A 21,672-nucleotide genomic window follows, 5' to 3' on the forward strand; every position below is an offset into this window, starting at 1 on the left:
TAACTAGGTAATCATACGGTGAGAAACTATATACACACAAAATATGCACAATTACCGAACCGAAGACATTCACTGCTCGACCAGTAACTTTAAATTCCCTCTAAACATTAAATATATAACTCACCAACCTTGCTAAATTTGTACGTAAATTAGATATTAATATTGAGCAGTTGCATGAGTCAACAAGCGTGTACCGTAAATTACGCGGGATTTTGGTTAATATCCTAAAATCTCAAACGTACATCATGTACTGATACAGCTTGCCGTATTGTCTCTGCTCACAGTTGTGAAATGTGAAGGCGAGTAAAACGTGAAATACCTCTCTTTTGAGAAATGTGTTTTTCCGGTAGCCCGTTCTTGCAGGGCATCCATATCTTCCGCAGCGGGTTTTGTGTGAGCTCTCTGGGAATCGCCATTATGATGTCTTCTGAGGAGCTCATCCTGGCTGTATTATCATGACCCGGTTCCTCAATCTTCACCTCCTGTGCTGTTTCTGAGCGGACTGAGCTGGTCACGGTGGGATGTATGTCTTCTTCTTCTTCTTCTTCTTTGGGTTTTACTGGCGGTTGGCAACCAGACTTATAGGTGCATTACCGCCACCGACTGGAATGGAGTATGGAACTAGTTGAATACTTTCTGAAGTGTATAAATTACATGAAGGGAGAGAAAGGGGGAGGAAATTGTGAGGGGAGGGGGAGAGAGGGAAGAAAAAAAAAAAAAAAAAAAAAAAAAATATTATAATACTAATAAAATGTAATAAAAATGGGGGATGGGGTGGACTAACAATTCTTCTGATATTATCTCTATATTCTTTCCTCTAACTGGGTTTCTTTAATAAATTTTATTATATCATTATATACCTCACTAGATTTGTTTCCTAATAAACCTGCCAATGTAAAATGCTGAAGATTGCTCTTTTTAACTGACTGAATAAGATCGTTTCGTTCTTTATTATAATTACTACAGTGAAATAAAATATGTTCTATTGTTTCTTGTTGATTACAATGTTTACATTGCCCAGTTGGGTGTTTCCCTATTTTATGTAATGTATGATTGAGTCCAGTGTGACCTATTCTCATCCGAGTTATAATACTTCCTTCCCTACGATTTCTGTTCTCCTTCCTCCCAGTTCCAACTTGTTTCTGTATATTATATAAATGTCTACCTGTATCAATGTTATCCCAGTGTACTTGCCATATTGATTGTGCATATGTTCTTATCATGATTTTAGCTTCTGCTTTGCTCAATGGGACTTCTAGATTTACTTTACTAATTCTAAGAGCTTGTTTGGCCAGAAAGTCTGCCTTCTCATTACCTTCCACACCTACGTGAGCAGGAACCCAAATGAAATATACTGATTTGCCCTTCATTTTAATATAATATGTCTTACTGAGTATATTATTAAGAATATCCATTCTGTATGAAGACCTTCCAGATCTTATACTTTCCAGTGATGAAAAGCTATCTGATGCAATTACTACATTATTTATGTCATTCTCCTCAATCCACTGCAGGGCAATTAGTATTGCAATTAACTCTGTTGTATATACTGATATATTATTAGTTATTCTTTTCTTAATATGGTATTGATTAACTGGGATATACACTGCTGCGCCTGTATGGCCTGTTTGTGGGTCTTTAGATCCATCTGTGAATAAAAATATTGATTCTTTATAATTTTTTTTCCAAATAATTCTGCACTATATATTTTGTTGGAAGAATATTATTGTTATCTTTTAACTCCTGTTGTATATTGAAATCTACTTTAGGTAATGGAAAAAACCATGGCGGAATATATGGGATTGGGACTGCCTTACAGTATTGCAGTTGATCTAATCCAATTATTCTGGCTTTTGCCTCAGCTATCCATCCGAAACTTATGAAATTAGTTTCCTCATGCTCCCAACATTCTAGTAATGTTCTTTTTGTTGGATGTGATTCAATTTGTCCCTGAATGTTAACCCAATATGCCATCATTAATTTCATTCTCCTAATGCTTAAGGGCATTTCTCCCATTTCAACCTGCATAGATGAAACTGGTGAGGTTCTAAATGATCCACTACAGATTCTAAGGGCCTGTGCTTGTAATACATCTAATTTTTTGAGGTTTGACTCTGCTGCCGACATGTAAGCTATACATCCATAATCAAAAACAGATCTCATGAGGGCCCAGTATATATTTTGTAGTGATGTTCTACTCGCTCCCCACTCTTGCCCTGACAGGCAACGAAGTACATTAATAACCTTTTTACTTTTTTCTGTGATTTTATTCAGATGATCCTTCCATGTCAGCTTTTCATCGAACCAAACCCCAAGAAACCTTACAGTTTTTACTTGTTCTAGTGGTTGTCCATATAGTTTTAAAGCGAGTGATATGGTTTTATGTCGTCTTGAGAAACAGATGACCTGAGTTTTTGCAACAGATAGTTTGAATCCCCATTTATTTGCCCATTTTTCTACCTCAAATATTGCATTCTGTATTTTCTTTTGTACAAATGACACATTCCGACCTCTAATCCATAGTGCCCCATCATCTGCATACAATGATTTTCCTATACTTTGTTCAATCTGAGAGAAAATGTCGTTTATCATTATATTGAACAATAATGGGCTGCAAACACTACCTTGAGGAGTTCCATTTTCCACTGTGTATTCATGTGAATATTCTTTTCCTACCCTAACTTGTATTTTTCTTCCAAATAAGAAATCCATGACCCAATTATATGTTTTGCCAGTGACTCCTAAAGATTTTAATTTAATCAGCAATCCCTCTTTCCAAAGCATATCGTATGCCTTTTCTATATCAAAAAAGATAGCTATCACAACTTCTTTGTTAGTCTGTGCTTTCCTGATGTCTGATTCCAAACATAATACTGAGTCCATAGTATTTCTGCCTCTGCGGAACCCACTCTGATATGGAGAAAAAAGGTTTTTGCTTTCTAAAAAATATGTAATTCTTTCTGTAATCATTCTTTCCATTATTTTGCATAAGTGGGATGTCAGTGAAATGGGTCTATAGCTAGAAGGATCTGATGGATTTTTCCCTGGTTTAAGTATAGGTACTACTATAGATTGTTTCCATGCTATAGGTAATTGACCCATATCCCAAATTTGATTAAATAAATTTAGTACTATTTCTAGTGATGCCTCTGACATGTGTGACAACATTTTATAGCATATTTCATCCTTACCTGGGGCAGTTTGTCTTGCGCTAATGATTGCTCGTTTTAATTCAAACATATTAAACTGTAAATCTAAAGGATTTTCGGTTGTTTTTACTTTCTTTAAAAGATCAGGATGTTTAGTTAATGTAGTATTTCTGCATTTCCTAGCCTCTTCAGAGAGATTATCTGAACTATGTACATTTCTAAAATGTTGGACTAATAGTTCCGCCTTTTCTAGGTTGCTGATCGCTACTATATCGCCATACTGTAACACTGGTAATTCATAATTTCGTCTAACACCTGCCATTCTTCTAATCATACCCCACACCTCTGATAATTGTACCTCTCGTCCAAGACTATTGCAATATTCTCTCCAGAATATACGCTTTTGTGTTTTAATAGTTTTTCTTAATATTGTCTGAGCCTTTTTATACATGATCATAGCTTCCAGTGAATGGTGTTTTTTAAGATGTCTAAATGCTTTATTTCTCGCTTTAATAGCTGCTTTACAATCATTATTCCACCAAGGTACATTTTTAGTACAACCAACTCCTTTACTTTTAGGTATTATTTCTTCGGCTGCTTGAATTATTTCATTAACAATTTTATTATCTAAAATGTTTACATCTCTCTGGTTTATTATTTGTATTGTCATAACTCTCTTATCACATAATTCTTGAAATTCTTTCCAATTTACTTTCTCCAATTTCCATCTTGGAATTCTATCTTCTTTTTCATACATTATCTTTAATCCAATTTTAGTTACTACTGGGTAATGGTCACTACCTATTGTATTGTGCTTGAGTACTTTCCATGTGCTAACCGCTGCTAATGAACTACTAATAAATGTTAAGTCTAGTACGCTTTCTGTATTTTTAAAACAATTATACCGTGTGCCTTCACCATTATTTAGACAAACTAAATATTTTTCATCTATAAATTCTTCAAGAAGAATCCCATTTGCATCATTACTATTACTCCCCCATAATGAATTATGTGAATTAAAATCCCCACACCATAAAACACTGTCTTGTCGTACACCCATTACTTCTTCTAATATGTTTTGATTTAATTTATCACAGGGATTATAATAATTAATAATGTCTATACATCCCCTATCCGTCCATACCTTGATTAAAATTGATTCATACTTTGTATTTATTTGTTCTATCCTAAACTTCATTCCGCTTTTTATAAATGTTGCAATTCCTCCTCCTCTGCTATGATTCCTATCATTTCTAACTATATTATATCCCTTAATATTAAAATCTAATTGAGGTTTTAACCATGTTTCTTGTATGCATATTATATTAGGTTTCTCTATAATATTATCAATATATTTTTTAAATTCTTGGCCATTCGCAATTAAGCTTCTTGCATTCCATTGTAGAACGTTTAACATTTAAGACGTTCCTCCCCCAGGCTGGGATGATTGTGTATCTTCATTTAAGATGTCCCTAACCGTTTCCCAGAGCAGATCCTTCACATCCAGGTATTTTTCTGCTGATTTGATTATTATTTTGATTCTTTCATTCCTACTTTTCGTTTGAGCGGAACAATTTATTATCTCTGCCATGAATATTACAAAATCATTTTTGCTCACTATCAGAGTTTCCGCTTTCAGTTGTTCACATTTTTGACATGTCTCTGTATTTTTGTTCCTGTTTTCATTTTGTTTAGACACAGTCATAATTTCTGGAACCTTTTTTAATGCTTCCGCATAGCTGATTCCTTGAACAGCTTTTACTCTTTGTACTTCTGCCTGCCTTTTGCTAACCTCACACCCTCGATACGCTGAGCTATGATCCCCTCCACAGTTGCAACATTTCAACTTTGCACCCTCTTCACATTTTCCATATTCGTGTTCCCCACTACATTTACCACACCTTTGCTTTCCCTTGCAAAAAGCTGCTATATGTCCAAATCTCTGACATTTATAACACCGAAGGGGCGGGGGAATGTACAGTCTTACATCATAGCACATATACCCGATTAATATCTTTTTCGGGAGTGTCTCCTCATCAAATGTGACCATAACAGAAAGACTATCACAAGCACTTCCATTTCTGTTTGTTCTTAAGCGTTTAGCTTCGACCACATTTGCATTTGTTATGCTTGCTTTCACTTCATCTGCCGAAACATTGACAGGAATTCCTGTCACAACGCCTTTAACATATCTTTTCCCGTTTGTCTTGGAACATTCTACTTTTTTTCCATTGATTTTATTCACCTTAATTGCTTTAGCTTGCTGTTTTTCATCTTTACAGAAAATCAGTATCGATCCGTTTCTCAAGATTTTTGCACTCTTTATTATACCTATTTCCTTATGCAGTGTTTTGGTTAGTTGTATCGGATTCATACCTCCAAATGTGTCCCCTTCTTGCACAGGTTTAGCAAATACCTTGTATTCCACTGTCACCGTTTCCTCTAGGGCTGAGCATCTATCCGAATCACTTTCATCAGATTTATTTCTTCGTTTCTTTTTCCGTTTGTTGTTTTTAACCATGTCCCATTTTTCATAGTTCCCGCAAACTACTTCCATATCTCCTACTTCATTTCCTGATTCGTCACTTCCGTCTGCATTCTCCTGTCCACTCACATTCCAGTTGTTGCCAACCGCCATGGAGTCTATCCGCCTTGCCATCCTCCGTGCTGAGGACCCCTACTCCAAGCCGCGAGTGGCGTCTCTCGTTTCGTATCCCGGATGCTCGGGATGTATGTCATATCGGCTGAGCGATATCAATGACCGACTGTACCGTAACGCCAGCAACAAACGCGCACTAAAAAACGCCAAAACACCTCCCTACCAAAACAACTCGGTGGTTTCAGGATGAAGCATCGATTAAATAGCAGTTGCATAAATACAGACACTGTGGTAACATAGTGAATTAAGAAATCGTCTGAGCAGATTTATGTTTGCAATGAAATTACTCAATGTAGCCGAGTTTTATAAGTAATATCACACTTAATGAAAAAAGGTAACTAGAATAATCATTTATGCCACCGGCTACTAGTTTATGACCAAACAGCGGACTATTTTAACCTGAATATGCTACTCAACGTTTTTTTTTTTAGACCAAAACATGACTATTTCAGGTGGTTAATGGCTTTTACTAATGATAATCATGTGTACAATACAGAGTAATTCACGTTTCATTTCATATAAACATGTAAGGGCTCTCAGCAAGTATTTCTCATCATATTGAAACTGGGTGAATGGGCGCACAAATTGCACAACTTACATTGCACATAATGCTGCAATGCATTTGTTGTGTGTTAGTGTACCGTAAAACAACTCAATGATGTGGTCTGATAAAAAAGAAATAAGGAAGGGGCAAACAAGAAGTTCCTAGTTTTTCGTAGAAGTTTGAGAAAAACAGATCTCCTGTTCACATGAAGCGCACATGGGTAGTGAATGTTGATGTGTTATTGTCCAATCAAAGCCCCTCGACTGCGAGGAAGCGACCAATAGAAAGGCGGAGAGCGTGCACGAGGAGGCGTGCGCTGAGGGGCACAGCGAGGTGAATGACTTGAACGTTCTGTTCTTTTTCACCGCTAAACCCATTACTGAAGGAGTCTGCACTGTAAGCACATATAGAGAGCACTGGTCCAGGAATGAGAAATGCTGTAATGACTGAATAACTTCCATAGAATAATAATAATAACAGTAATATCAATAATAATAAGTCAAAGTCAGTATTATTGTCAATTCTGCAACATACGGAGAATTGAATTAGGTTTCTCTCAGACCAATATGCTTTTACCATTGAGCACTGACGTATAAATTCAAATTATACAAGTGAATTGCTCATTTTAATTTGAGACGTCTTTATATCTATGCAGGTTTATTTTAATAAGGTTGTACAATATTTACAACTGATATTATAGTATTTTAGCTTCCTATCTGTATATGTTTAGTCATAATGATTGCCTGTAACATGCAGGCCCATAGCCAGGGGGGTTCGGGTAATTCGAAAGACCCCCACCCCCCACCACCCAATGACAAAGTCCAGAATTTATCTCCTAAATAAACTAATTTGTCCCTTTTTTCATAGTATACCATCATAAATTGTGAAAATAACTGATAGAAGAAGGCTTTAGGACTAATTAATGTTTAATTATTCAAATTTACAAATTCTGACTATTGAAATGAGCTGGTCAGTATGTTATTTATGTTTTTAGTAATTTTTAATAGTTTTAATTTTTGTTAATAATGGATAATAAATTTGGATTTTAAAAATAAGTATTTTACATACTTTATTCTACATTTTTAATGTAAAATTCTAATTTCTGAATGTAATTATCATTACATTATTAATAAAAATTTACTTTTTGTAACCCTTTGTGGTAAAATAGTATGGTAAGCACTTTGACAAACTTGTAGGAAATATTTTTGTTGCTTTTAAAAAGTGTGGTTATGATCACCATCCGACAAGCTAACACTGCAAAGATAAGCGCTTAACATGTTACAAAAATGTGGTATTTGAACCACATAAATGAACAGAAAATGAAGTGAATAACTGCAAAAAATTCCACTTTTTAAGAAAAATAGGCTGGCTATGGGCCTGGGATGAAAAGCTTATAAGAACTAATAATAATAATAATAATAATAATAATAATAATAATAATAATAATATATTTTATTTATAACACGCTTTTCTAAAACCCAAAGCGCCTACAAGAAAGTACAAACAACAAAGTACAGTAAACAATAAAAAATATAATAAAAAACACAAGAACTGGCTGAAAAGGCATGTTCATGAGAGTAAACAGCAGATATCCTCAAAACATACTGCAACAACAAAATGAAATTGGAACTTTTAGAAATCAAAACGTTCAACAGTTTAAAGCTAGTAACCTATTTGTCCACAAAACTAGTTTCAAGCTTAAATTAAAGCCTGTAGTGAAGTGTCAGCTAGTGTATTTTTAGGGAGTGTGTTTTGCAGATGCTGCAGATACAAGGGATATCCTGCTGCTTATCTTATCTGAGAGGGAGATCCTCCATAACGGTTCAGTATGACAGCAGGACAGGAGGGCCATCTTGTGGGTGAATAGGGAATCATACAAAATATCATTGTGCATAATGCATGTTATTGAAGAAAGTGCATGATATTTCTAAAATAAACACAACTTATTTTTATCACTCTTTAAAACTCACTACATTTCTTATTTTTATGACAAAAAATGGGTGATGAAGGGAGGGAGAGAGAAGGGGTAAAAGGGTGAGAGTCTCCAGTCAGCAGGTCAGGAGGATTAATCTCTTTAAACACATGGGACAAGCGCAGGCTGGCTACTAATTGCTACTTTGATAATTTTCCACTTGAAGATCTTTGTGGTCATTTAACTTGTATAACTTATACAAGATCATTATATATAAATATACAAATCATTTTCATTTAAATATGTATATTTTTTGTAATTATTATTTACGTGTTTTCAACTTTGTTATGATAGGAAAGTGATTTTATTATCATGTTGGCATTATGTCACTGCACCTCTAAGGTAATTGAATATGGCGGCGCGGTGGCGTTGCCGTGGTTATCAAAGTCAGTGGCGTTCTAAAAAGAATGTGTTAGAAAAGCGGTCGATGACGTTGAGCAGCCAGTGTGAGCTGCAGCTGCAGAGTGTCTGACCAGTGCGGACATTAGGCGGTATGTGAAGATCCTTATAAAAGTCAAATTTTAGCTTATTATGTTTGGTTGTTTCGACGTATTTTTGCTGAAGGTCACTTTAGATTTTAGTATTTTTCTCTGTCCTATCGTTTCAGATTATTAAATTAGCTTTTCCACGTCTTTTTAGAGTATTGTCGACTTGTCAGTTTTAGGATTTTGAATATATATATATATATATATATATATATATATATATATATATATATATATATATATATATATATATATATATATATATATATATATATATATATATTTCTAGGTAATGTATTAAGTAGCCCATATATAATAGCAGAGTGCTATTATTTGTTATGTTCTCAGGTTGGTAGACTGAGAGGAGTTTGCGTCAACCAGACCACTACTTCAGGCCGACATGGGTAAGGTTCGCAGGTTTTTTTTTCTGTGGACACAGAAGCTAACTTTAATTTTTGTGTTTCTCCAAGCTTCAAACATGGCAAATTTACTCAAGTCTATGTTCTGCGGCCGCACCATTTGAATCACATCCAGATTCATTTAAATCTGAAAAAGAAACTAAATCAAAAGCCACATCGCTTGGCTATTTACAAAACAAATGACTTTAGGTTAGATATCGAAAACATGCATTATTTTATATAACTATGAACAAACATGTTAACATATTAACAAGGATGCAGCATAAGGAAATTCCTGAGTTTGCAGTAACTGAAATGCCAGCAGGTCTGGTCTGCAAAAGCACTTCTCGGTAGGTCTTATCTGCTCGAGAGCTCCACAGTTTTTTAGATTCTTAGCATCTGATGATGTGATGCACTAAACGTACTAATCACAACGGTGTGATCATACAGTACAGGGAACAGCCAATGCTGATCACATATGTGTTATTGCATGTGTCAAAGGGTAAGAGTGTTCATATATTTTTAATTATTATTCAGTGATTTCTCCACGTATCACTAAAAGAAAGCTCACATACCACAGTTTGAGAACCACTGGAATAGATAGTTAGATAGGTCTAGTCTGTGTCTGTTTTTTTCTTTTTCAGCTAATGGAGAGGCAGAAGAAGGAGTCTCACAAGAGCATTGGTGGACATTTATCTAAATGTTGGCGAACAGCAGGTGGGGTTTTGTTGGGGCTGTCTTTGTTTTTTTTGCAGGTTGGAGTGGAGCAAAAGAAGGAGACTCACAAGTGGAGCAGTGAAGATATACTTGAAGACCTGGAGCTCAGCTAACAGGTAGAACTGCTTAAACAGACAGAACAATGGAGTTAGTTTCCAAAGAAATGTATTAAGAATAATTAAAGACTTGACATCTTTCTCTTTGGCAGATTGGCATGGAGCATGTGGAGGAACAGGGAAACAGACCTCAGTAATGACAAGTACATTGTAATAAATGAGGTACAGACGTACATTTTAAAGTTGAATTAAATCAACTTGATCAAACATTTTAAAATTATTCAGTTTAATAATTTTTACAGAGTGAGTGTCACAGAAGGGACGGGTTTCAGGGGAGCAATAGAAACAATGTTTATTTATAGGATGGCAAGTGAGTATAAGCAGGTGAGTATATTGATGCAGATGATAAGTTCATGAACATAAACTGGATATTTGATTGTGCAGGCTTGGAGACTGGAGACAGATACCACAGATGGAAAACATGATGAAGACCAGACGAGGAACCAGGAGATATCACATTAGGAGAGACATGAGGTGCGTCCCAAATCGCATACTTATACACTATTTGATGGCATTATATAATATAAATAGTGTAAGTATTGCTTTCACACTGAAAACTCTACAAGATTGAGTGCACTTTAAATTCCCGGATGATGCACTTATTTAAGTGTGGACTGTTGGACACTTCACACACACAACAGCCACAGTTTTGATCATGTAGCGGAAGGTGTGGAGATATTAGGTGCTTCAGTTGGATTACTTTATTTTGGATTATGAAAGCAAAAATCTTTTATGAGAGTAATTATGCTGCTTCCCAAAGGTAATTGTGGTTATACTGATAGCAGGTATTTTGATATTTTGGTCGTTTGTTTCACTGATTTGGCAACTGTTAAACATTATCTGGAAAACTGTTTGAATTTCTAGTTAGTAAATAATCGTTAGTTTTCTATTTGGGACGACACTACATTCATACATTATACTGTTGAGTGTGTAAGTGCATAAGTACATAGTGTATAAGTTCATAGTGTATAGTGTGCCATTTGGGACGCAGCTTTTGTCTTTTGCAGGTTGGAGTGGAGCAGGGAAAGGAGACTCACAAGGGGAACAGTGGAGATATACTTGAAGACCTGGTGCTCAGTAAGCAGGTAGAACTGCTTGAACAGACTGAACAATAAAGTTAGTTTCCAAAGAAATGTATTAAGATTAATTAAAGACTTGACATTTTTTCTATTGTATTTTGCAGATTTTTATGGACCACATGGAGAAAAAGGGAATCACACACCTCAGCAGCTGGAAATGAATGGTCAGGAATTTCTTTAAAAAAAACAGATGGACGAGTGAATTGATGGACGTCCTTTAAAGATACAGGAGTGGTGGTTGGTATAGGTAGTAATTAGGCCTTGGTTTTGTTGGGTTTTTCTCTTTCGGGTAATGAAGAGAGAGCAGGCAGAAGAGGGAGACTCACAAGAGCATCGGTGGAAAACAGCACATAGGGTTTTGTTGGGGCTGTCTTTGTCTTTTGCAGGTTGGAGTGGAGCAGAAGAAGGAGACTCACAAGGAGAACAGTAGAGAGATACTGAAATACCTGGAGCTCAGAAAGCAGGTAGAACTGCTTGAACAGACTGAACAATGCCATTTGTATGCAAAAAATGTATTAAGATTAATTAATGACTTCACATCTTTCTCTTTGGCAGATTGGCATGGAGCATGTGGAGGAACAGAAAAACACATGGATGTGTGCATGGATGGATGTCCTTCCAAGAGGAAGGGGGTGGTGGTGGGCAAAGATTGTTAGATAGATGTCTTGTCTGTGGCAGTTATTTACATTGTAGGTAATGGAACCACAACAGACAGAAGCGCAATGGTGAATATTATTCTGAAGAACACTGGAGAACACTTTGTTTATTGCTGGAGATCAGCCAGTAGAGTTCTGTTAGTCTTGTTTTTGTCTTTTGCAGATTAGACTGGGGCATGTGGAGAAATGGGAATCCCACCTCAGCAAAGACTACAAACTGATGGTCTGGTTAGGTCTTTTTTGTATTAATGGATGGATAGAATAATGAATGGATTGATTGCTGGATGGCTGGTCAGATGGTAAATAGATGTCCTTCCAAGAGGAAGGGGGTGGAGGTGGGCATAGATTGTTAGATAGATGTCTTCTTTTTGGCTGTTGTTTAAATTGTAGTCAAGAAACACACAACAGGTGGAAAAGAGAAACTCACAAGAGCATCAGGAGCAGGAGACTCACCAGGGGTGTCGCTAGACCCCATTAAGGGGGCACATGCTCCAGTAAATGGGGCAATGTAGTAAATAAAGCAATGTAGTTTAATTGAAAACAAACTGAGGCATCTGTGCAGAAAATTATTCTTGAGCGCCTCACGCACCACCGATTCTGCTCCTGGAATAAATCCCGGTTGTTTAACACGCACGCTGAAAATAATATGCGCTATTCATACATTGTGTAACCGACGTAACGGCCTTTAATGCAGTGAGGTCGGCACTCAGTAAGTTTTGCAAGTCGGCAGAACGAATGTTTAAGTAAAATGATGATCATGTTTTGACTAAACATGGCTCCTGTAAGATGATTTTCTATATGAAGCATAAAGGAGAGATGATGAGTCAGGGAAGTAAGGCTTGATAACATTATTTCTCTGCCATCAGAGTCAGGTCTCAGACAGAAGATTATTCTGTACATGTTTGATTTGTGTTATCTAGAACTCTCATGTTATTAAAATTCACACAAAATATTTGTTTAGATAATCTTATATCACTATAGTTGTCTTTATATTGGAGTTCCCCAGTAGATCTTTATGTCTAGCAACACCCCTGAGACTAGACTGAGACACTGAGACTGAGACCCTGAGACAAGGGGAACAGTGGTGGAGATATACTGGAAGACCTGGAGCTCAGGAAGCAGGTAGAACAGCTTAAACCGACTGACCAATGGAGTTAGTTTCCAAAGAAATGTATTAAGAATAATTAAAGACTTGACATCTTTCTCTTTGACAGATTGGCAAGGAGCATGTGGAGGAACAGGGAAACAGACCTCAGTAATGACAAGTGCATCATTATAAATGAGGTACAGCCGGGTATTTCCTTTGGATGGATGGATGGATGGATAGATAATAATAAACAATCAGGTAAAGCTCTGTTGATGTTGTCTTTGTCTTTTACAGAGTGGAGTGAATAAACTAGGCATTGCAGGAGCTCAGCCAGTAGGTTGGGCTCTGTTGGTGCTGTCCTTGACTTTTGCAGATTGGAGTGGAGCAGAAGAGGGAGACTAAAAAGCGGAGTGGTAAATATACATCTGAAGAACACTGGAGAACATTTGGTTTATTGCTGACGATCAGCCAGTAGAGCTTTATTAGTCTTGTTTTTCTCGTTTGCAGATTAAAATGGGGCATTTGGAGAAATGGGAATCACACCACAGCAATGACTGCAACAAAGCAAACTGATGGTCTGGTTAGATGTTTCCTAAATAGATGAATGAATGACAAATAGATGTCCTTCCAAGAGGAATGGGCTGGTGGTGGGCTTAGATAGTTATCTAGATGCCTTGTCTGTGGCAGGTGTTTCTTTTTCAAGTATTGAACACACAACAGGCAAAAGAAGGAAACACAAGAGCATCAGTGGAGATTTATCTGAAGAACATTGGAGAACATCTTGTGCATTGCTGGAGTTCAGCAAGCATGTAGAGTTCTGTTGGTTGTGTCTTTAGGCTCTATTTTGACGGTCCATGCGCAGAGCACAAAACGCTTTCAGGGCGTGTCAGAATGCATTTTTGCTAATTTAGGGATGGGAAAATCTGCTTTGCGCCGTGGCGCATGGTCTAAAAGGGTTGAGTGTATTTTCTCAATGAGTTATAGGTGTGTTTTGAGAATAAAGTAATCAGAGTCTTATCTCCCATTCCCTTTAAGAGCCAGCTGCATCGCGCCATAAGCGCATTCGCTATTTACAGGACGTAAAGTAAGTCTAAGTGGGAAAACTGAGCATTTCACTAGCTAACAGTTAACAGTTTTTTTTTAACAGAAAACAGTAAAACAGAGCATCTACTGCGTGAGAATGAGAGATAATGGATCTACTTTCACTTTGGCTCTTGGATAGGGAAACCTTTACGCACAGACATCAATTAGCCTCTAAATAATTAATTACGTTTGTTAAGCGCAAATATTCGTTTCAAAACTAACGAATGAAACATCTTGCGCCACATTGCGCCGGGTGTATGATAGGGCCCTTTGTCTTTTACAGACTGGAGTGCAGCATATGGAGACAAATATGAATCACGCACCTTAGCAATGACTGGAAACTGATGGTTAGAGGTTAGGTATTTCCCGAATGGATGGATGAATGAATGAATGAATGAATGAAAATAGATGTCCTTCCAAGAGGAAGGGGGTGGAGGTGGGCTTAGATTGTTAGATGTCTTCTCTGTGGCAGTTATTTAAATTGTACACTGTAACCCTTGCTTTAGAATATGAAGTAAATAACTCAAAAATAGCCAGTGTTTGCTGTAATAAACAGAAACAGTATTTTACTGTAAAACTACAGGTAGTAACTGTGATCATAAATGGTCAATTACTGTTCAGCAATCATTGTTCCGTCTCCTCTGATGCTTTAAGGGTTTAGGCATTAACACGCACACACACAGGTTGTCTGTCTTATTCTAAACACAAATGTCACTTATTTTCCCACCAATGATGATAAACAGCCATATCGCACTGCTAATCTTGTGATATTGCCTTTATACAACAGTTCGACGGCATAATTGTTTATATAAAAAAGAAAATTTAACACTGAGAGTTTCAAAAACCCTTTTGTATAAGGAACTACTTTCTTCCGCCATTCATTCACGTCTGCTGCCATTAGTATCTGGATGCAGCCTTTATGATGCAAGCTGAGATTGCATCACTCAGCAATGCAATGTCAGACACAATGCAGTCAATGGAGTGAGTGACGTCGCTGTGATGGGTAGGGTTAGGGGTGGAGTTAGGTAAGCCCATCAAAAAGCATTGGATGCAGCTCAGATTGCACTGCACCAGTACTGCATCCAGACCCCTCTCTCTGCAGCTGACGTCAGAACAGCAGAAACCGTTACTACTTCACACGCGTCATTTTAGAGCTTGTATTTAAATGATTCTCTAGCGTAATGTCTAAAGTGATGACCAAACAGGTGATTTTGCTCACATTTAAAGATAATAAGGCTGAACTGCATGAAGCTCTACATGGCGTATATGCAGAATAATGACAGTTTAAAGCAATGCGTTTAATGCTTTTGTACTTTTTTGTCTAATTAGTGAAGTAAAATGACCATTGATACAAACAATTCCCTTTTACTTGTCCTCAATGTGTTCAGAAGAATAAGAATACTTCCAGCGCAGAAATGTAAGGCTCCGCAATCTTGGTTTCTGTTTCTGTTGGGAGAAAATTCTCTCAGTGAGTGCAGGATTTAATGTTCATTTTCATTCAGCAATTTATTTTTTAGAAAGCGAATTAATTCAACTAAAAAGTAGTTAAAATATTATTACTTATTTATTTTTAAGTAATGTGTTTTTTGTTACTTAGGAAAGTAATAGTATTAGTTATTATGTAACTTGATTTACCCCCAAAACCATTGGTGTCAACCTCCTGGCGTTCCCACCCTACTTCAACACACAAGTCCTACATACACTGCATTTGTTCATTAATTTAACCTCTTTGTTTAATAGAAAATGTATTCATATATGCTATTTTATGTAATTTTGTTTAGAAATTTTCTGTTGTATTTGTTTGCTGCCAAAACAATAAAAAACATTTGTCTAAAGAATTGATTTGCTTTCTATTTTTAATAACAGTTAAGAATACTGATTAATTTGAGTAAAACAACAACTATTTATGATGTACCATTCATGTGTATGCAGTAGATGTTGTGCTGTGAGTATAGAACTACAGTACAGTAATCAACTGTAAGCAGTGCTACTGCTTTGCTACAGACTGTTGCCAGTATTCCACTGTAAAAACAAAACTGGTAGGGCGTAAAACATTTATTACAGTATTTATTCGTTTTTGTTAACATTAATTAATGTAAATAAAGTTTCATTGTTAATTCATGTGAACTCACACGGCATTAACTAATATTACTATTATAATTTTAATAATGCATAAATAATAAAACTGCCCAGATCTCTTTTCAAAACCTGGCAATGGTCATGCAAGCAAATTTGCTCTTCTCACACTGAAACATATACAGTTGAAGTCAAAATTATTAGCCCGCCTTTAAATTTTTTTTGCCCCTGTTTTTTTTTTTAAATTTCCCAAATTATGTTTAACAGAGCAAGGACATTTTCACAAAATGTCTGATAATATTTTTTCTTCCAGAGGAAGTCTTATTTGTTTTATTTTGGCTAGAATGAAAGCAGTTTTTAATTTTTTTAAACTTATTTTAAGGTGAAATTATTAGCCCCTTTAAACAATATATTTTTCTGATTGTCTACAGACTATCATTATACAATAACTTGCCTAATTACCCTGACCTGCCTAGTTAACCTAATCAACCTAGTTAAGCCTTTAAATGTCCCCCCCAGGGGTGTCAAACTCAATTCCTGGAGGGCCGAAGCCCTGCACAGTTTAGTTCCAACCCTGCTCCAACACACTTACCTGTAGGTTTCAAACAAGCCTGAAGGACTCAATTAGTTTGATTTGGTGTGTTTAATCAGGGTTGGAACTAAACTGTGCAGAGCTGCGGCCCTTTTTGAACTGAGTTTGACACCTGTGCTTTAAGCTGTATAATAGAAGTGTCCTGAAAATATGAAGTAAAATATTATTTACTGTCATCATGGCAAAGATAAAATAAATCAGTTATTAGAAATGAGTTATTAAAACTATTATGTTTAGAAATGTGTTGAAAACATCTCTCCGTTAAACAGAAATTGGGGAAAATAAAAATAAACGGGGCTAATAATTCAGGGGGGCTAATAATTCTGACTAACTGTAAATGTCATCCATTCACAAAGCAGCCTGTAACATCACAGCCTTTTAAACACAGTAACAGATGACAGCATGAGAGGGGTCTATGTATGAGAATGGGCTGAAACTGCATTCAACAGACATTGGATGCCATCTTCTATGGCAGCGGTTCCCAACAAGGGGGCCTTGGCCCACAAGGGGGGCTCAGCAAGTTCTGTAGGAGGTAGCGTCATATTTAAAAAAAAATTGAGCCATGGACAATTAGGAGAACGATCATGTTGCCTTAGTTCATTTGATCCCCTGGCTGACCAAATAATGGACACATTTGTAATTCGTACTCCACAAAAAAAAAAAAAAAAAGACTTTATCAGCTAATAGTAATGACCCAAGCATACTAGACCCAGGTGAGGAAGCTTCAAACATTTCGGGTTGAAATGCTAGCAATACTGAAAACACCAGGATAGTTACCTGAACTATGGTTTTATTTCATCTTTCATCAAAAATAGTCTCTGACCCAGGTACAGTGCCAAAGTTCTTGCTCATATGAGTGATAATATTATTAAATGTGGAGGGGGGCCTTACAATATTTTCTGGGGGGAAAGGGAGTCTCAGGCAAAAAAAAAAAGGTTGGGAACAACTGTTCTATGGCAAGACGACATATAAACAAAGGCTGGCATAAAACAGAGCTAGACCTGAATCCTTAAAAGGGATTGGAGGAATGGAGTTGAACTTTCACACAGATAACCAGAGACGGAGAGTGTGCCACACATGCGCAAGAGATAAACAACATAAGGAGAAGAAGAAAAAGTGGAAAGCATTTCAGGAAAACCTCTTGGTGGAAATAAAAAAAAAAAACTAGGAGGGGAAGCAGACGTCTCAGATAAACACACAGACAGATATAGAGCATAGGTCACAGAGCACAGAAAGATTTATTGGCCATCTGACATTTTTTGCCAGGGTGTGTTACCATAGTAATCCACCAGCCAATAGCGTTCACTGTAGACACACCCTAATCAGATCTGCTCTGAAACCCCCTGTTCTCCCATTTTACTCATATTATCATATGTGGGTTTGAATGCACAGTATAAATTATAATCTACTTTTAATTTGAGTTTTTAAGTCAGAGTCAAACCATAAAATTTGATCACACAGTAAAAAAAAAACTTTCCAAAACATTCAATCATTGTCTTGCATATTTATGCCGGCTGTCCCTTTCTATAGGAAGACTAGTAGTGTCTTTCATCATTATACATTTATCCCTTGCTGCTAAAAGAGGAACATGAATATAATGTAAAATTACTCAATTTAGTAATGAAAGTGTAGACAAAATCTACCAACTTAAACTAAACTATAATTTTTAGGCATCACGATGCTGCAGTTAGCACGATCGCCTCACAGCAAGAAGGTCGCTGGTTCGAGCCCCAGCTGAATCAGTTGGCAACTTGGCATGTCTGTGTGGAGTTTGCATGTTCTTCCTGTGTTTGCATGAGTTTCCTCCGGGTGCTCCGGTTACCCCCACAGCTAAAAGACATGCGTTACAGGGTAATTGAATAAGCTAAATTGGCTGTAGCGTGCTGTATGTGAGTGAATGCAAGAGTGTATGGGTGTTTCCCAGAGTTGGGTTGCAGCTGGAAGGGCATCCGCTGCGTAAAACATGCTGGATAAGTTGACGGTTCATTCCACTGTGGCGACCCTTGATTAATAAAGGGACTAAGCCAAAGAGAAAATGAATGAATGAACATAATTTTAAGTGAATTTGTTTACACAAGTCTTGTTAATTAGTCATTTTATCCCATCTATTAAAGCAAATCAAAGTTTTCTTCTCTTATGTCATTAAATCAATGACAAAAGGTCATTTTCATATTACAGTATGGTTTTACTATTAGAAATAATTATGTGAGCAGACAACACAAACTATCTGATCTATGTTTTACAGCATTTATTAAGAGGTTGTTATTGGTAAAGTTCATTTAAAAAAAATACACATTTTGCATAGGTTGTTCATTGATTTCTAATGCAGAGATGTTTTCACTTTATAATTTTGTTCAGTATAGTTAATGGCAAGTGTTTTAGTTACATAGCAGTGTAGTGTAGTAAAGTGTAGAAGTTAAAGAATGTAAAAGGGTGTCAATCAGTAGTTAACTATACAATAATGTTAATGCATTATGAGTCAATATGAATTACATGTGCAACATTTGAACAGCATATGTAGCCTAATTTATCTGTTACACATTTTTTTGTGTTACACAACTGATTGTATTAATGGTGCATTAACAGATGTTAACATATAATTTCTACAGTGTACTTGTAGAGATACAGACAGATACACTAATAAAATATAGCTGCAAGCAGCAATTAACGGGGGTCAAGCAGTTTAGCAGGGTAAGGTCATATAGCAGTTAGGACGCCTGTAAGTAGTTTATTTGACAATGAAATATACGATTAGAGTGTTAGAGTTTATAGATTGAACTAACAAACGTTTGATTAAACACTCCAGAAATGAAACATCAGTTTTTACATATTGACAAATTTCTTATGAACATTTCGAGTGACCGCTTTTATGTCAAAGTGACCAGTATAAGCAGCCCTATGACATAATGTGTAGATCGAGTCATGGCACCTTAGACAAAGTCACGGCATGTCAAATTTTAAGTTAATCAGATAAATGGTTACTCAGATACAGTGATTTTATAATGTATAGCGCCAGCATGTGGCCAATGTCTATGTGTTTCATCCTATGTGCTTAGACTGACCTCTTGCATATGTGTAACAAGTTTGGTGAAGATATTTTTATTCATTCATGAGTTATGGCTATTTTAGCTCTTCTTAATAAAAATGACAAAAGAGCAGTGAATTAGCTATTAGTGATCCCCTACTGCCATCTAGTGGCCACAGTGTTATTTATTTATGTGATTACAGCCATTTAGGTGTGCATAAACATATCCCTTCTATGACTGAGCATGTTCTAACTGTATAAAAAGAAAATTTTGTATTTTATTAAAATAAGTAAAAATCTACAGAGTAAAAAGTGTGACAAGCTTTGACTAAATTTGGTCTTAAATGCATTAACTGTGTTCATGCCATGTCAGTTTGGGATTCAGAATGCATTACATAACATTACATTACATTCTTTGCTATAGAGCAGTAAAATAAACAATAAGTGGTCTGTTACTGCCATCTAGAAGCCACAGTTGTGATTTTCTTTACACATGTTTTAAAACAAGGTGTTTAATTATAGAACCAGTTTTACCTATTAGAATTATTATGAAGAGGTTAACTGGGACCAAATTAGATGTTTAATGCATAACAGTGTTTGCATCAGGTCAAAATGTGATTCAGAATGATCCTAAATGCAATTTCCCTGACTTTAAACTCAAAAAATGTAAAACAGCAAAGGTATGCAAATGTTATGAACAATAAATAAGTGGTCTTGTTGTGACATCTAGTGGTTAGAAATGGTAGGTGACAGTTAAAAGTCTGTGTTATAGTGGCTAAAATGATAGAATATTGAAAATATGTGTTTTTGAGACCTTTAAACATCCAAGATGGACAAAAAAATAACTTATAAATCATTTCAGTGAAAAGTGTGTAAATGAAGTACATTTACTGCATTTTTAAGCGATTTTAGCATGTTTTTAGAACCATTTCCACTATTATAGCGCCACCTATTGCCCAATCTCCACAAAATTTTGCAAGTTTATTCACATTGATATGCCACATCTGCTCACCAATTTCTGTGATGTTTTGGGTTTTCCTTATTAGTTTACAGGCATGTAGGTTCGTGTAGACACGCCCCTTTTGTAAATGAGCCTGTTACAGCTATCTAAAATGGAAAGTTCAACTTTTTTTTGATAATTATTGATCTACTCAGTCCAGAGGTTCATACAACACTGGTTTCGTTGCGATTGAGTTAAAAACCAGGGACTAGTTCGCAAAAGTAGGTTTTGTTTATATTGATGGTTTTTTAATGAACAGTTTGAGTAACAGCAGTGGTTTTAGTGTCAAACTGTTCAGTATGAGCAGACCTGTCATATGATATGTAGATTGAGTGTTTTTTGTGAAATAGTGTGTAAATGAAGCACATTTACTTTATTTTTAAGCGATTTAGCAATATTTAAAGACTATTTTTGCTATTATAGCGCCACCTATGGTTTGATCTTCACAAAATTTTTCAAGTTTCATCTCGTTGATATGTCACATGTGCTCACCAATTTCTGTGATGTTTTGGGCTTTCCTTATTGGTTTACAGGCATGTAGGTTCGTGTGGACAAACACTTTTGTAAATTAGCCTGTTACAGCTAGCCAAAGTGAAAAGTTCAACTTTTTTTTGATAATTATTGATCTACACAGTCCAGAGATTCTAACAACAGTGGTTTCGTCGCGATTGAGTGAAAAACCAGGGACTAGTTCGCAAAAGTAGGTTTTTCCTATATTGATGAATATTTAACGAACGGTATAAGTGACAGCAGTGGTTTGAGTGTCAAACTGTTCGGTATGAGCAGGCCTATCATATGATATGTATTTTGTGTGGTTGCGCAAAAGGTTGTGTGATACACAACTTATTACACACTAAAAATACGTAAAATCGCCCCCTAGTGGCCGATTTCTTTCAAAATTCTTACAGACCTCTAGGACCATGAGTCGAACATGCCCAGCGAGTTTCGTTTTGATCACTCATCGTTAACCTTGTTAAATGGCTGCTCAATTTTAATTGGCCAATGGCGGCCATGTTTTTTGAGATATGCCAATG

General features: G+C 36.2%; 1 protein-coding gene across 3 annotated transcripts in view; it reads right to left on the reverse strand.

Annotated features, from left to right (window-relative positions):
- Positions 1-21,672, reverse strand: part of pfkfb4b (6-phosphofructo-2-kinase/fructose-2,6-biphosphatase 4b) — a 516,544-nt gene that overhangs the window by 13,506 nt on the left and 481,366 nt on the right. The window contains 1 exon segment of one of the 3 annotated variants that reach the window (NM_198816.2): positions 320-530. Within the exon segment in view, the coding sequence (NP_942111.2) occupies positions 320-440 (121 nt within the window). The 5' untranslated portion in view covers positions 441-530. 3 annotated transcript variants of the gene reach the window in all.

Source organism: Danio rerio, chromosome 6, assembly GCF_049306965.1.
Source record: "Danio rerio strain Tuebingen ecotype United States chromosome 6, GRCz12tu, whole genome shotgun sequence".
Classification (NCBI taxonomy): Eukaryota; Metazoa; Chordata; class Actinopteri; order Cypriniformes; family Danionidae; genus Danio; species Danio rerio.